General features: G+C 35.5%; 2 protein-coding genes across 7 annotated transcripts in view; one reads left to right on the top strand and one right to left on the bottom strand.

Moving 5' to 3' along the window:
- Window positions 1-87: 87 nt before the first annotated feature.
- LOC122566296 (TBC1 domain family member 5 homolog A-like) lies at window positions 88-2,456 on the bottom strand. Its single transcript, XM_043723386.1, has 2 exons — window positions 1,956-2,456; window positions 88-1,876 (listed from the first exon to the last, which is right to left on the bottom strand). Exons 1-2 carry the CDS (start codon window positions 2,364-2,366, stop codon window positions 1,388-1,390), a joined length of 900 nt encoding a protein of 299 aa, XP_043579321.1. The 5' UTR covers window positions 2,367-2,456; the 3' UTR covers window positions 88-1,387.
- Window positions 2,457-2,926: 470 nt separating this feature from the next.
- LOC122566293 (formin-like protein) overlaps window positions 2,927-18,090 on the top strand; it is a 32,499-nt gene continuing 17,335 nt past the window's right edge. For 2 of the 6 annotated variants that reach the window (XM_043723359.1, XM_043723358.1), the window contains exon 1: window positions 2,929-3,512. In XM_043723359.1, coding sequence (XP_043579294.1) covers window positions 3,294-3,512 — 219 coding nt within the window. In that variant the 5' untranslated portion in view covers window positions 2,929-3,293. Of the gene's footprint in view, window positions 3,513-17,493; window positions 17,845-18,090 lie in introns of those variants that run through there. The other 4 variants (XM_043723362.1, XM_043723360.1, XM_043723363.1 and 1 more) reach the window with 3 other exon arrangements.

The following is an 18,090-nucleotide window of genomic DNA, read 5'->3' as shown; positions in this document are numbered from 1 at the left end:
AGTTATAGTCATGAGAAAAAACCGATTCATTTTTGTATTATCTACACCGGCAAATAAAAATAAGAACAGAAAGAAATAGATAATCACTATTATTTATATAATTTAAGTATATTTATGTACAATTTTCTCTTGTACAGATTACTCATACAATTAATGTGTTTGACATCAATTACATCCTTTGCACAATCATGTAAAATCACAATTTGGAGAAACAAACAGGAATTTCTTAAATTATGTAAATCTTTGTACCAGATCATCATTTGTACATTACGTTAGCATGTTAATCAAACATATAGGACACCTTTGTCACCTTCTATGCTCCATTGCTCGTTAAAACATGCTATAAAAATGTATAAAGTCCGGAAATAAGTAATTTTTTGTGTATTTTTCTTTTTCTATGATAACAATTCTACAAATTTAATACCCTATCACTTCATCGTTTTAATTTTATGAATGTTTTCATATTTCATGTTAGTACGTTCTCTTTAATTCAAAATGCAATTAAAGTGTATGTTAATTTGCTACTTAAAGAATTTTAACAAAAATAAACAACTGATTATGATTTAAATTAAAAATAATATAATATGTATAAACGCATTGTTTTTACATAACTAAAGATTTAAGATCAATGTCATATATGTCTGCACATGATTTATGGTTATTTAATTCTACATTTGTGTATAATGCATTGCATTTACTACATGCATGTTACAACATTCTTAATCCTTTGTACATTTCTGTTCTGTTGTGAGAAGAAGTGCTAATAGACATATATGTGGTTTAACAAAGTCAAATTGATTGATAGTCGTCATCCAAAAATGTTCAGGGATGCAAGCATTCTTTTACATAATTACTAATTGCTTAGATTTGGTAAATTTAAAATCAATTTATAAGTCTAATTCATACTATAGCTTGTTCGCTATGTCTTCAAATGTTCTTCCTGACTTAATCTATTACTGAGAAATTGGTGTTTAATGTTCCCTCATGTCCCATATGTACTTCCTTTTTAGTATACACTAAAGAATTGCACATGTATAATTTTTTTCACATAAACTACATTCATTCTTTTTCACAGCCTTTTTGTGAAAATATAATTTAAAAGATAATTTCAATACATTGTATTTTGCATATAGATATGCTTCTGCGATAGAACTATTTTCAAACCGGAAAAAGAGTTCACATTACTAAAACGTTAATTTCTTTTTTTTTTTAACTATATACTAGAATATTATTCAAAAAATCTGAAACTGATGTTTCATAGATTTAGATAATATCTATATATAATTGAATTGTTATATTATACATCCATATTTACAATATGAAATGTATCATGCACCAAACCAAAGAATTATTATTCTTCTTAAGCGCATTTTATTCTTTGTTACTGTTATTTGAGATCTTGAATAATATTCATCTTTGATGAACAAATATCATTAATATTATTAACATTATCTTCATTGTGAATGCCTTCATTAACACTATCACCACTATTATTGCAAACACTATCATTTTTTGATTCTTGACTAAATCTTACATTGTCAAGTTTTAAATCTATTGAATTCTCTATTCTTGATACATTACTAATATCTGTATCATCCAACCCCAATTTTGCATCTATAGAAGATTCACTCTTGGATTCTGGGCTAAAGCAAGAATTATCAATGCTTGATATAGATTTAGATTCAAAATACGATTCTGTATCTACACAAGCTAATTGCGACGATAATGACAATTCAATTTTTGGTGATTCATTCCCATTTATTTCTTTATCTTTCATTAACTTCTTTGTTAGTTCTGCCCAAGGATCTTCCAAAAAAGATTTCATATCTATATAACATGATATGTCACTCTGTCTATGCTTATCCTTTTGGAAACCCTGAAAATAAAAACAATACTTAATAACTATAGCTTAGCAAGCATAGAAGCGATTATTGAAATTCTATTTACTATTTTACCTTTTTCTGTCCATAAAAGAGTTGTTTGACAGAGTGCTTGTAAGGAGAGTATGAATTATTGAAATTTAACTTTGAAGTTGAATGATAATTGTTCCGGTAATGGTTAAATCCACCACTGCCTGAATTACGATGATTGTGGCCTTCAGAACCATGCCAATTATTATTGAACTTTTTATATTCTGGTACTGGCATACTATTATTTAAAGGAATAAAATCATTTCCAGAATATCTTTGACTACCATTTGACGAAGTACACTGATAACTATCACTTTTACGATAACTATAATCTGTCCTATTTTTATAGCCATTTGATTTCCAATTATAATTCTGTTTTTCTTTACTACCACTTGGCGTACTTAGAGGAGACTTTCTCATTTTGAAATTCTTCTTTACACTATACCGCTGTTTCATAGAATCTACAAATATTTACAATGTTCTCTATAAAACAATATACTAAAACGCCGCCATATTTACGCTAGGAGACGCTATGACCAATCGATCTATCGGCAAAATGGCGGATGTTAAACATCGATCTATCGATAGTCTAAATTTAAGATATGCAATATAATTTTCAAATTTTATTTAAATTTCGCTGTTAATATTTTCTCTCATATCATTTAGTCATAATTAATTGAAATATATCGTTAAAAAATTTACATCGCTACTCCATTGAATTATCGTACTTGAAAAGATTTTTTCATTTTTAATTCATGCTTAATTTTATTCAACTTTCTAAATTAATTTACACGATTTCAATTATTTCTATTATCAATAATTAATTAAATAATTTCCGCGAAAATAAATTCCTAACTACTCAGTTTTCTTTACAATCAGGTAGTATGTGCTACCATCTGCGACAAAGTAATCAACAACATCACGGTTACCAACCGCATAATACAAATCTACCAGAAATTCTCGCGCCAGCACAGGTGGCACGACCGCGAGACACGACGCATGTGTAATGGCCAATGGCGTTGTCAGATGGTGGTGTCAGAAAGTAGGAAGACTGCCGCAGATGCAGCGAATGCTTCGTCTAGTGTAGGCAGAGGAGTGTTAGGTCATGCTTTAGTTCGCGCACGTTCGTGAGAGTTTCTATCCACAATGGACGGCTTGATACCTGTTGCACGACCCGGCGCGGACCGGTTCGAGTCGTTCACGTATCGACGTCTCTCGTAATACAGAGAAAAGTGATTTACATTCGAGCGAGGATGCACTGCCGCGATCATCATTGTTGACGTTTCTCGTGGTGTGACAGTACTGGCCACCACCGTTGCCGTGTGTCACGATTTTCGCGTGCGAAAACACCGGAGAATATATTAAGCCACGACTGTGAAAACAATGGGGATCGTGCAGAGCCGTACCGGCGAAAGCGATGGCGGTGTGCGTGAGGTGTTTATCGGTGGTATCAAGGGCGGCACGCCTCTTCAATCCTGTCAACCTAGCCTCGGCATGGGAAGTTTGGGTGGACCACACGCACGGAGTGGCAGCGTCCGTGGCGCGCCAAGGCAACCGATGCCCGACGCTATGGAACTCGAAAGGCGCTTTACCAAAGTGCTGGTGAGTCAAACACTAGCTATATGTATGCTTCTCCTTTTTTTCAGATCCTTTTAGAGCCCCTAGGTTTCGTATCGAACGCGTGTCTTGTGAATTAGATTCGATAGCTTCGAATGAATCATTCTGCGATGAAATCGCAGAACTGTCAATACCAATGCTGGTATTTTTGAGTTTCTCAGAATCTACTCCGGTCCAACTCCACCTTTCGTAAATCTTGGAATTTTATCGTCTAACAAAATTAGTGTCCAGCTTTTTAAAAAAAGTAACTAAAATTTCAAAGGTTTCTCGCAAGCAGATGAGATAACAGATGAATAATCGTAAATCCCAAAGTAAATCTTAAAAAATATTTCTAACGTCATCACGTTTCGGTATTTTTCAATGTATGCAGCTGATCAGAGTTTGGCTTCAGATAGAGAAATGATGTTATCATTGCATAGTATAGGCGTATTGATATAATGTTCTTAACGATACACGATCTCCTAAAAAAATTACAATTTGATTGTTATTTCGTTTCGTTTTCAATCATTTTCATAGAATATACGCCGCTCTAAATATATTTCTTGAGATTAATCATGTTATTTATAAGAAAGAAGACAGATGCAGTTATTCTTGAACAGTTGTTATGTTTACGTTTCTTTTATTTCTAAAGATAGTATTGTCCGTATTCGTTAAGATGCACAAATGTATTCGATAATTCAGAGAAATATACGTCGGTGTGCATACAAACGACGCTCGCCGAGCTGTCTTTCGAAACACTATACAAGTTCCATTTGCGTCGACGTGCGTGAACGCTCGGATGTAATAGGATATTAATTGAATTATTTTGATCGACTATAAAACGTGTGATGTGGCTCACTGACTCTCGAATTGTCTAGTTTACGATAATAGACATCTGAAGTCCCTCCATACGTAAACGTATATAAGCACTAACTAACAAGAGTATTCGAACACTTCTACGAATATATTATGTGTGTTATACGAAACATTTTGTAATTTCTTTAATATGATACTATTGGCGTAGTTCAAAACAAATTTAAATATGTAGATAGAAATTACAAGATATTTAATGCAAGAGTGTATCTCACATATATCACAGAAGAATTTAAGCAGTCAATTACTACATTAATAAAGCTCGGTATCCAGTCAGACCACTTCTAACACTTGCCATGGCAGTCGCGTAGAAATGTTTTATATCCATATACATAAAAGTTTTCAATGAACTACTGTAACTAATAAATACAATCAGTAGATGAAAAGGGATAAAAGATGTTGGACAGATCTGGGTTGAGCCTGACGTGCTTTGCGCATACTTTCTATGCGTACTACGTTGACGTAAGAACAGCAGAATCATTTTTATCTTTACTATCCTCGAGGTGTAATATAAGTAACATGCTGATCGGTATCAACACGTGTGGCCCGTAATATATAGCTACTAATACTTGAACTCCAGTGAACTTATGACAGTGGTTCTCCCAGCTATGTGTATCTGCATTGCAGTTAAATTCGACTTTAAAATGATAGAATGAGAACTACAGCGAGAGAGCGAGTTGGCTTATTGTAGAAATGAAAAGAGAGATATTTTCTGTATCGTTAAATACGTTTTTCCAGCAATTTATTGTTAGGGTAGTCGGGTTGTTGTGTAATCTCTTCAAAGGCATATTACTATTCTCTGCTGTTAAAATTTATTGCTTACGCGAGAGCCACTGATTTTTTCGTTGCTATGAAATGTCGAGAGCTCGAAGGCAAAAGTTCATACGGCGCGAAAGAGAGATGTACAAATGAGAAAGAGTAAAAAGATGCACGCCTACGTAGAAGCGGCTCTCACCAAATAAGATTCGATTGTGCATCGGAACGACCATCGCAACGACTACGAACATACCATAAACAAAGAGACCCCTTTACGGTTCGCGGTCATCCGATTCGCTATCTTTCTATATGTCTAGTAGTCTCGTCATCTTGGCATTTATCCTCCGAGATTTTACTTCTTAATATCGATAATATATCTCGACGATTTTAATATTATAAATGCATTTCGTTGTATTCGTTCCGTCACTTATACATAATATGCTTCATACTATGCTCTATTGTACAATTTACGAATTATATCAAATTACGAATTGGATATGATGACATTTCCCATTGCTGATACAATATCATCGTCGATGATTCTTAGATTATCTATATATTTAATAAACTTTAAATGTCGAATTTGTGATCTAAAATGCAATAATTCCATTTCGCGAAATTTATTTCATATTTCGCAACGATCCAATGAAACAATAAACCACTTGTTCAGCAAAAAATGCGTTGATACCGCTTTGAAATTATTTATCACGATTTCATTAGAAACAATCTTCGTGGTAGATGAATAAAAGAATACTCCGCTGCCATTCGCTAGAAAACATAATGAGAAATTTCAAATCTACACAATGTTGCGATGCTAACGATCTTTTGATAGTTTGATAATGTTGCTTAAAATAATCGTGGGATTTCGTTCCATTATAGATGCTTGTCCATGAGTCATCGGTAGTTAGTCGTGCATCGTGTAGAAACTGCGGTTTGACTCACGAGAATCGTTCCAGGGCCACGCGAAAGTTTTCCTTAGTCTATCCGTGTCTCCCATTCTAGCAGCGGAAATTCAATATAAGTATATACTCCCTGTAACCTCTGTTCTACTTGCTGCTCGTACCGCGATTACAGATTCTATCTGCTTTAGAATATTCAGGTCTATAGTATATTTCTAACTCTTATCTTTTTTTTCTTATTAATTGCGCCGCAGTCCTCGAACTTCTAGATTTAAACTGTGTTTAAATTTCCCGAGGTACCAACAATATTTACCAAAAATTACTCTCTTTACGGTATCAGTATCATATCGTATTAAACAAAATTGCAGAACAACTTTTCGACAGATTCAGTAGTAATTAGGAATACGTATTTTTATTGGCAATCATTCTTGAATAGTTCGCAGTTGTTTGGGCAATGCCAATCTATCGAACGTGCAGCTACGAGCCAGCAAAGTGAAAGGCAAATTAAGTATTACAACGTACAAATCGCTGCACTAGTCTTTTTTCGGCTTTTTTCATCATTCTCTTGTTCGAAGCTATGATTTATGCTCCTTTGCTTATGAAGTAACAGATTGAATAAATCGGCGTGTTAAGCCAAAAATTGTTCACGAGGAACAGGAACACGGACGAGCTGTCGATCATTTGTAAAATCGTTCAATTAATTTTCCAACTTGCGCTCGATCCTGCGTCATCTCTGAAGGATTAGCCCGATCGAGCGTAGACTTGCTAGCGTATAGAAGAGATACGTAGTACCTGGTTGCTTGATAGCAGAAGCACGATCCTGTAAGGTTCCTGCTGAACACGGGAATCCTCAACATTCTTACAACCAAGGCAAAACCTGGCTGACCGACGCCCACTCTTTCTTCATCTTCCTCTTCCTTTTTTGCTCTGCTTGCAACAGCAACGTATCTCTCTCCTTCGCTTTCTGTGTCTCAGTGTGACAGTACGTCTGGAACTCTGCCAAACGAAATGGTCAATTGTTCGCACCCAGTATTTTCTTCCTTCCGAGACATTACAGGTCCTTGTGAAAATTCTCTTTCTGTCCCTTTTTGTCGCGATCCTATACGGCCAAGTATATCAGAACAATTAATTAGTTTCAGATCATTTTTCGTCGTAGCATCGGTTCAAACAGCTTAAGTACCTATTATACCTATACAGTTATGCTTGATTGTAGAGTAGATCTAAATCAAATAAATTTTGACGTATTTTATTTCTGCTCGTAAAAGCTAAAATTTATACAATTTAGACTTAAAATAAATCAGATAACAGTAATTAAACGTTCGTAATCGTATCACGAATTAATCTTGACAATTTCTTTCGGTAAGCGTTATCGGTTGCTATCATCGATCGTAGCTCAGGATCAATGGAATCGCTGAATACGCGTCTAGCTACGCTCTAGTGCAGTTATACGCTTGCTAAAGAATCGGATCGGAAATGTGAAAAAAGTCAACGTCGATAACGCGACTCTCCGAAGCTAAACAATACTGTCCAAAGGGCCGCCTTCTGTCTGAAAATATCCACAGGAAAAGATAAAACCGGCGTTTCTATATATAGAGGGGTCTTGGAACAGTGCTTCTCATGCGGGTCCATCTTCGACGATAAATTAAGACCATTCAGAAAAATCACATCCGACATTTAACTACAGTAATTTAGCTCTCATGAGTTAAAGAACTCGCTAAGAACAGGTTACTGCCTTTATGTTATTACATCGCAAGATATTTAGGAGGTATAAGTACATATTTCGCAGAGATCACAAAAGTATTTAAATAGTCGATCATCCATTAGCTGTATTGATAAACCTCGATATTCAGTGGGACCATATTCAACGCTTATTATATGCTTAAGATGGCTATGCATGCCGCATACTAATTTTTTACTAAACATATGTACGTATATTGTAAATTTCTAAACGTTGTATATAACACACACGATATCAAATATTTTCTTGAGTATTTTCAATGTAGATGTAGAATTTTATTAAACTTGCTTTAGATCGTAGACGGTAAATTTTATATTTTTATACAAACGTACAGAGTTTATTAATCGTGGATTGTTAAACATGAATACGCGAACATCCGCTGTCAACTATGTATTCATAAAAATATAAGAGCCAAATGTTTCCTGACAGCGACAAGATTAAGCGATTAAGATTGAGATAGAGCGTAGATCGGATCCAGAGGAAAAATTGTTTTTACGGTTACGTAACCGTCGGAAGACACGAAAGCGACGCAGAAATGCTTTCACTATCGACAGACTGGAAAACGCGTCAGCAGCGGCGTATTTTTAACACGAATCGTCGGCAGACAGCTTTGTGCAATTTGTACGGCTGAATTAAGCCGACTGCTTGCGAGCATGCACTCGTGTGTGTATGTGTACGCATATACCCGACGCGACGTACGTGATGTACCATATACACAATACACACGTATCGTATATCGTAGTATACATATACACGTCTCTGTGTCGCGGGATTGAGACGTTCGCGCCTGTTCCGTAGCTCCCGCCACTGCGTCTTTCATAGCGGACCAAATGTCCTTCGAATTGTCATTCCGACAACGCAAACAGGATGTTCAAACGATACACGGTAATTTTGTGATTTTGCGATTCCTCCATCGTCTAATACAGGTGTGACGAGATGAGCGGCACGATTGGGCAGGGGACGATTCATTGATGAATGAAACGAAAATATAGAATAACATTATTTTACATTATTTTACAGCGAACGAATAAAGCATATTGACACGGACCAGATTTTTCGTAAAGTCTTATGTAATATGTAAATATAAGGTTTTTTGCCAAAAAGCTTCTCAGCTTCTCCATTTGTCCGACATTTAGTAGAAGAAGAGATCTAACCAGAAGGAAGAATTAGATTTTGAGAATAATTTTTATCGTACTTGTATTTGTTCGGCTGCGTAAGTTGTACACTGTAGAACCATGCAATATGCTAATATCGCCTGTTTCATTAAGAAGTACGTGTAAAATAGCAGCGTGTTATAACGAACCGCACATGTAGGTAGTAACATGAAGAAAGGAAGAAAATTATTGGAACGTCGTAATACTCGTCCGTTTACTCTTTTCACTTTCGTATGCATAATACGAAACACAATCTGCCACTCGAGACTGTGTGGAGATCACGTGTTTCATGAAAGCGAGGAAGAACTCGTCTGACTGGCACGTTTATCGTATAATTACCCATTCGTAGCTCGATGCTAATATTTATTGCGATAAAATTTGTATCTCGTTAATCAGAAAAAAAAGAGAGAAAAAAATGTTCTTCTTACGATGCTACAATAATCCTATTTTTAGAAAACTTTGCACTCTGGTTATTCACATAATAGAGTTATAAAGCGTGACGTGAAAGTTTCCTGAAGAGTAAAACTAATATTTTCAGTGTGATCGTGAATATACGTGATCGAATGTATCTATATAAAGATAATTGCACAAAAATTGAAAATGAAACCGATTACTCCTATTACTTTTCGAATAATTATCTCAAAGAAACATCCATTCGAAACAATTGGAATAATGTCGAGGTTTACAGCATCGAGCGTTCTACGAGTAATAATAATTTGGAGTTAACGATCTTGTCGATCTAGTTTAAAACACACTAACACTAACATGCAGTATTGTGCGTATGGAATCTCAGGTGAGACCAGACCGTTAACACCATTCATCTGACATCTCTGCGAAAGTAGACAAAGGAGAGTAGTGGCAGAGCACACATCACGAAATGGCCCATGGCCAAATGGTGTGCACGTGCGAATAGAGCTATTTCTGCAGCATAAATAAAGGTTCTTTTACCTCTTTATGTATGTATGTAAGTACGTATGAGACACGTCGTTGCCGGTGGCGCCTAAACTTTGACCGTGAACTAGCGGTTATTGGTCTATCAAATGAGAAAAAGAATCACGTTGGTTCTTTGTTTAGTGTCTCTTTTATCATATTACCGAAGACTTTCCTGTACGTCTTGTACTCTAATAAATAGAATGCGAATGTCCATGTTCAGGTATTTATGAGAAATTTATATTTATACGCAAAGCGTGCAAAGCATGGAAAGTAGGGTATTCGTTTAGTAGATGAATATCATTCAAGATATTTTTTCCTCGACGATTATTCAAACAACGATTATTTTATCAGTTAATATACATTACGTATAAAATGTCGGATTTCTAATGGTCTGGAATGATTCGATGGTCCTACGTATATTTATTTTCAAAACATAAATTGCTTATCAGACTGATGCACATATGTAGGTGTTATTACGCGCTCGTACGATATATCATAAAGAATACAGCAGGAGGGCAGATGTGCACCGTAATCGCAGGAAGACGATCGTTGTTAGAAAGCTTCTCTGCATTTGCAATCTTGACGAAGAACAATTGCTCTTTGAATTTCTCATAAAGCTTAGACATATCGTGTAGGTGTTCTCCTGTCTTATGTCACTGTTAAATGATTTCGAAATTTCTTTGCTACCAACATATAAATTTAAATCCTGTGCTTTCATATTAAAGCAGAATAAAATGTAAGGAACATACGTTTAAGCAAAATTTTTCTAAACTCAATGTATTGGAAAATGTATCTGAGAAACCAGATTGCACTCACTCCCTTTTTCGCATAATCGTACTTGTATACGCATATACGTGCACATACATGGAGACTTGTATATATGTAACTGTGAAAGCTTCCCCCGTGTCGCTATCTTCTTCGTTTGCGTTTACTTTCGATCCTGCTTTTACCTTTTATGATATTTTCTCTTCTGTTTCATCTCTTCAATAATATCTTCCCATTTTCTTTTTATTTATTATCAGCTATCTTCTTCGTCCTTTTTCTACATTTCTCCTTTGTTTCACTTTTATAAAATTAAAGCGAGTTTCCTCTTTTCTCCTTTCATTCAGCCTTTGTCAGTACCTCTGTTTCACTAGCATTTTTTCCTTTATAGTTTACTCGCTCGTTCGACAGTCAGTGGGTTCATCTTTTGAACATAAAAGATGTAGTTGCCGTCTTTCTCGCTCATCCCAGTTCCTTTTAACATTCTCTCCTCGTCTCCTCCCTTTATCGTCGTTTTACATCTTCCTCCCAGCTTCTCTATCGGCTATACGTATACGTATGTATATTATCGTACATGGGTTTATTCAACAGTAACGTGGGTGAGGGTGTCGGCTTGTTAGTTGGACGACTGCCACAGCAGAGAATCCTAGGTGTGTCACTAACCGGTGTACACTGCGACACAATCCTACTACCACAGTTATCCCACGTTTTTATCGTTCATGGAGCGTTTTATATTCTGAGGTTGTTTTGTACGAAGAAAGCACGCGACCATCTTTATTCCGTCTCAGTGAGTATCGGGAAAAATAATCGATTCGTTGGCCCACAATCACGTATCCGTGTTCTTTTCTATTTTCTGACTTTTATTTTGATATAACAGTTAGAAAAGGGAACAATTTGTTCAATTGAAAAGTTTAAGCGTTTTATAAGCCATGAGATGGTCCTTATACCTGTGCCAAGTGTACGTTGAAATGAAATCTGAATTAACATCGTTTATCTTATAAACCATATTTTTGCACTCTACAGAAATTTATAAAACACACACAATTACAATTATCGTAGTTTTGTAGTTCAAATAAAAAATGGAAAAGAAACAATTTCACAAAATAAAATTCAAACAACTGTAGGTAAAAGTGAATTCTTCATTTGGCGTAATAATCTGGACAAAAGGTAGTATCATAGAGTAAAAATCGTGCACGATAATTAAGAGTAGAAATCACGCCTTCGGAAGCATAAATAAAAATCGGGTATTTTATACTTGGGCTACACGAGGGTTTAATCATTTTCACGGCTCATGGACCAACACGAAGGCAATGTTTTGTACCTGGGGGTGCATCCCTGGTAACGAGGCTGGCTCCGTACGGTCTATGCACCCTTCTTTTACCCTCGCTTCACCCTCGTCTGGTCATGTTCGGCTGCGCATATGCGTTTCCACGTTCCCTCCTATCCACGTCGTCGTTGTCAAGGGCCATAACCTCCCCTAACTTTCGATTCTCCTTGAAGTTCAGCGATCTCAAGAGGGTACATTCGAAATCCATTCTACGACTATCCATTTTATACGCGTGCAGCTTCTCAAATTGCTGAGTTTATTTCCTTTAAATCTGTGATTCATAGATTACATTATATATATATATATATTTTATACCATTTAATTTACGTATTTCTGATCCTAAAAGAGAATATCTAAAGAGTTATCTTTATTCGACTTGTTGTGACCATAAAATCACTATTGTGGATGACTCAAGTACCGTACGATGACGGCAGTACCGTATAGTATCGGACATTGAGAGGATACAATTGTTATTCGTTTGAATTCAGATCGATGGATTTATTCATTTGTTGTTATTCAAACTGATTACTTCACTTTAGCAAGGTATACTTCATGGAAATATACTATTGATGATGGTACTGATGAAATAAGTGCAAATTCATAGATCTCGTGGTATGTCTTTTATACTCCGCCGCAATGACTCAGCTGAATGCTTCTGCAGCGGTCGCTTAACGCGTGTTAAGTCTCTAATTATCGCATCTGACCGGATCATTAGTTGCGTGAAAGTCGGCTACCATTTTTAACGCAACACTTGTATCTGGAACGCGTGAAATTTTAGTGTATTATGAAGTTCGTATTTGTATACGTTTCGTTACGTTTCGAGAGATGAGAAAGAAATCCATTTCTCTAGCAGAGAATTAATATTAATTACTGTAATAACGAATAAGAAAAAGGCATGCATGTATATTCGTCCATAGCAAGGATGGATGGATTAAAACCGGTAACTGAATGAAAACATCCATCAGATAGATACATATCAGTTACACATATAATAATTAATTTAAGGATATGGTTTATGTTAGTAAAGAAATTTGTTGATTCTACTGGATTCTTTTGATTACTTTCGATTCAATATTTTTCTAACATTAACAAATATTTCAAGTTTAAAAATTTATAAAAAGAAGCAAACATAGCTGAAAAATATACGTGAAAAATTGTGCTCTTGCTCGTATAGAAAGTCGATGAATTATATCTTTCAATTTTTCATTGAAAGCACTAAATATCGTTCTACGACATGTACATACATCGTTCGACAATTCTAAATTCTACTCACATCGCGAAATATAATTCCGTCGCGCCCTGCAGAAATATGGAACATATCAAAAGAATTTTACGAGTCATATTCATGCCGGACGATGAGTAAACCGACTGAATTGTTGAAACTGTTTTGTTCGTGTTTGGGTGAAGAAAGTAAAGGAGGACAAAGTATCAACGTAAACATCGACAACTAACGAGATTAAATGAGAGAGAAAACAAAAATAAAAATGATTCAGAAAATGAGAGACACAGTGGGTGCAGTAAGTAGTAGATAAAGGGTTAATAACGAATAAGAGGAAAAAAGACACGTAATCGTGCGTGAATTTGCAAGATGATGTCACTATGTACCGTCGGCACGAGTGCGTGTGACGCTATCATTTAATTTTAGACGACGCTCTCTCATTCAACTCTACGGGACTTTGATATTTTCGAGACCAGTTAACGATACAGTCAATCGTTCTATCCGAATCTATTTCAATGTGATTTATTAGGCATTGTTATTTGTAAATCATAGTATCATGTGTATACTTTTATGCAAATTATTAAAATGAATTATCGATAGGCAAACTTCAAAACAATAAATTTTTATTGTAAGTAAAATTCACTTTATTTGAAGCGTATGTCAATTCAGATTACGTTCGTAAATTAAAACATACAGACACGTGTAATTTAGGTAATTTAGGTTAGGCATTCATTTCCTTGAAAGGTTGTTAGGCGCGATTGTTATAATACCCTCCCATGAGTTAGCATCCCAACCCAAAATTTGCTAATTAGGCTTTATGGTTGCCTAGCGTTGCCACTCGAATTTCACATTGGCCAATGTATACGCGCAAACATTGCTCTATTTATTCTAACATTTATTAGCGCCGATCGTACTATTGCAATTGAATGTGCTTTAACACGCTTGCCACTGACTTTCTCCAATCTTTCTGGATCGTGAGAATTTTATCTGATCCGGAGAATCAGATATCAGCTCACGTCAGGTATCATGCCGTGCAAAATTGCAAATAATGTACGTTCAAAGAATAAGGTTACGTCTCTACTGTTGTAAATAATTTTTATTAGAGAGCTCGGCACAATTGGGTTAGAAGTTTCAAGTAAGAGGAACTAAAACTCAAATATATTTTGAGCGGATGATGATCAGTTATCGATAGTTGAAACGGAAGTGTAATGCTTCCTTTTGTGATTCAGCAAGAGTTATCAGTGACTTTTAAAAAAATATGTTAATCGCAAATGTCAAGTATGTTATCTCCAATTTCACATAGTAGAATTTTCACTGAATTACGCATGATCAATCAAACGACTGTATATAAAAAAAATAATAGTGATTTTCTCATTTCACTGATTTCATGAACTAATAGGAACAAAAAAAGTCAGTTATTATCCGTTTGAAACGTTATTTCGATTTTTAAATGAATTATACAGACTTTCTGCTTTAGTTTTATTGCGTTTAAACTATTGGGATGGCCTGTTTTCAGTTGCTGGTTGAAAATTACTCGTCTGAAAACGGAGGTTCTGTGAGTTAGTTTCTCTTGTTAGCTGATTCGAAGGTCAGTGTCTGTGTAACGAGCAGAGGCTTGTAACCCCGACGAAATAAGCAATAAAAATTATTTTTGGTCCCTATACTGTTAGACTATTATTTCGTTGGCGTAAAAAATAACGTAATATCAGCGTAGTAACACGATGTAGTATAGAACTTTTATTATTATTTTAATGCTTTTAATGCTATATTTGATTCGAATGAAATTACTCGATAAAATTGTTAAAAAATTATTTATTTATTCTAAATCTTTATGTTGTAATATGTATATTCTTTTAATGGAGAATACTCGTATCACCAACTGTGGTATCGGGGAGGACCAACGATTAAGAAAGTACGAAATGAACATTCTATTCTCGGTGTATCCGGACTCTACGGAAGCGGCATTTCCTTAATAGTGGCCCAACTTCCAAGAATAATTTGTCGTGGAATTATTTCATTCTTAGTTTTCTTCTGTTGGTTGCTAATGCGTGTCACGTTTCGTATAGTAACGAATACCGTTCGTGCGATTTCGTTATGCCATATATGAATCATGACTTCAAAGCTGCATTTAAAATATCGAATGATAGTATTTATTTTGCGTACATGTACATGCACCGACGCTAAATAAAAATATTATATGACTGAATCTAAAAAAAGTATGGGTAACCACGACTTTTCTTTTATGCTGCAGTATGTTGTTGATTCAGTGCTAATTGAATTAATTTTGAAGAATAAAATATAACGATTTGTTATGTGATGTGTCTATGCTCTTTTATCCTAGCCCCAATCCCGGAACTCTATTCGCCGTACATGTACATTTCTGTACTTACAATTTGGGGTGAGAGATAATTAAGTGAAAGTGTCGAAAATATTCGATAATATACATAATATATATAAATATTTTGCATTCTGGTAAGTTTATTCTTACACGTTATATAATAAGAATAAGAACTAACAACAGGTACTACAGGAACATAACCAAAGATGAGATGCCAAAGTACTTGGAAGGGAGGATGAAGTGGAAGGACAGAAAAATCATAGCCAGATTCAGATGTGGAAACGAGACCAAAGCGAAAGAACATTGGAAAGAGGAGGAAGAAAGAAGGTGCAGATTATGTGGAAGGGAAGAAGAGGACCTGAGACATGTACTAGAAGAATGTGAAATAACAGGAGGAGCAAAGGAAATGGAAAAAATATTGTATGGGACTGGGGAAGGACTAATGGACCTGAGAGCGATAATAGAGAAAAAAAGAGTAAAGGCAATACAAGAAGGGGTGGAAGGACAGGAAGGTAGCACAGCAAGGAGGCAAAAAGACCAAAGTGGCAATAGTTTAGTTAGGCAATAGGCTTAAGTTGCAATAATTTGTAGGCATAGGTTGAAATAGATCATAAGCATTAGTTTTAGATTAAAGGTAAGAATGTGATTAGTGCAATAAGGGGCTGTAAAAAAAATTGAAAATTCGTCCAAAGCCGAGAGGCACGGACTAAATAAATAAATAATAATAATAATAAGAAGAATAAGAACTAATTTGTAATTCTTACTTAACGATATGAATTAAAATCCGTATATTATAAACGAAGCGTGTCGATAACGTTCCAAGTTATAATTTCTACGAGAAAGAAAAACAAGTTTGTGCAAGACACTCGTATGAAAAAGGAGAAGAATAGATATACGAGCGTGTGGGGCTTTTTACGTCATCTTGTTGGTAACAAGGAAACTTGACGCGGCCGCGAAAGTATGTACATTATAATCGCGTGTATAGTTAAGTGCATGTGCATCGTGCGCAAAGTTTGGCCGATATAGTTGCAGTGATTTTAATTCATTACGTAAATCACATTTGTATAATGTTCTTCAAAATGTTTAATATCTATTGTTGTACTATTTGATATTGATGATTCATATCATACATGTTAAGCTAGATATTTGCTATCAAACATATGTATATTGAAGTAAAGATAAACGTCTGCCACTAAAAATGTTTCTTTTGCACATTAACTACCTTTGCATTGCGATTTAGTATTTAAACGACTGAAACGCGGTGTAAACGTTACACAAGCAGAGATGGTAAATCGATTAAGCACGTAAGCTAATAAATTGATTTAGAAGGAAGCAGAATCAACTAAATAATATGTATCAATAATATAAACGTGCAAAGATTTATTATTTCTGGAAGAGAAATATCTTCTTGAGGATGAATTATTACATAGTTTTACAGGAATTCCATTTCCTTCGAACCGATCGTGTTTCGATTGGTATTCGATAGATTCTATCGTGTCTGTTAAAAAAATTGTTTTTGCGTAACGAGACGCGCTGCATGCGGAAAAAGTGATTGAACAGCAGCTACGCGGCCCTGTTTCCGAGGCATTTCCATATTTGGAGTTCTATTGCATCAAGATACTGCTTGAGTTACTTTCCGTAATAGGTATTTTATTATACAAATTCTTCGACATTAATGTTTATAAACATCCATTTAACTTTAAGCATTCGTGATGAAAATGTCGCAACACGTATCGACAAATGGAATAATGCGATAACACAGAATTAAACCGGCTTTAATAACCGGTTACACTTGTTCATAAGTAAGAAGTACGAGTAAAACTATAAGTGATAGATACATCATGTTTACAACATTTCAAAATGTTTTGTATTTCATATTTATATAGTTGGATAAAAGGAAAGAAAGCTGCGTCGATACTTAATGAAATATAATTGATGTCAGAACTCTAAAAATATTTATGGCGCACCACCCACCCATAACGATGACCAATAGAAGGAAAAGAAACGTGGGGTGGAAGAGAAGAGAAACGAACGCTGTGGGCGTGCGCCATACAACTCTAGAGGGATTCTATCATTGCTTCAAGTGCTCCAACTGATTCTCGATCGTGTTCACGGTGCTATATAGATCCCTACGTGTGATGGTGCATCCACGCAATCATACGCGCGAGTATGCACGTACTCGAGTACAAAGTGCGCGAGAGTATTGGTACACCACAAAAGGGAGGCTCAACCCTCGCCCCTAGCATCGATTGTTGGATGGGGAGCAACTGGACAGAGAAACATGGAACCGGCTAACTGCATGAGTCTGCTGAAGGGGACTTTCCGCGATTGATCGCCTTGTGAGAATCCTTTTTTTCTTTATGTCGTCGACCCTACTGACGGTGGTATCACATATCTATGAAGCTTTTATGAGGTACTAATGTAAGGAACGTAGCTCCGTTTCCAACAGTTTTTGCACCACACGATTACATTTCTCTTTTTCTGTAGTTTATATAAGTACTTCAACATTTAGAAAAAAGCTTTTATTTATGTATTACACGCGTTTTACGAGACATTTTAAAAGCGAACCGTTCAACGATACACAA

Source organism: Bombus pyrosoma, linkage group LG3, assembly GCF_014825855.1.
Source record: "Bombus pyrosoma isolate SC7728 linkage group LG3, ASM1482585v1, whole genome shotgun sequence".
In the NCBI taxonomy this organism is placed as follows: Eukaryota; Metazoa; Arthropoda; class Insecta; order Hymenoptera; family Apidae; genus Bombus; species Bombus pyrosoma.
Note: the sequence above shows the minus strand (reverse complement) of the source record. Positions and strands in the feature narration are given on the sequence as shown.

Excerpts from the sequence above, each read along its gene's own strand:
- LOC122566296 (XM_043723386.1), bottom strand. The coding sequence starts at position 2,366 with ATGAAACAGCGGTATAGTGTAAAGAAGAATTTCAAAATGAGAAAGTCT. Across the intron at positions 1,877-1,955 it reads TCTTTTATGGACAGAAAAAG|GGTTTCCAAAAGGATAAGCA; the intron begins GTAAAATAGTAA and ends TTTTATTTTCAG.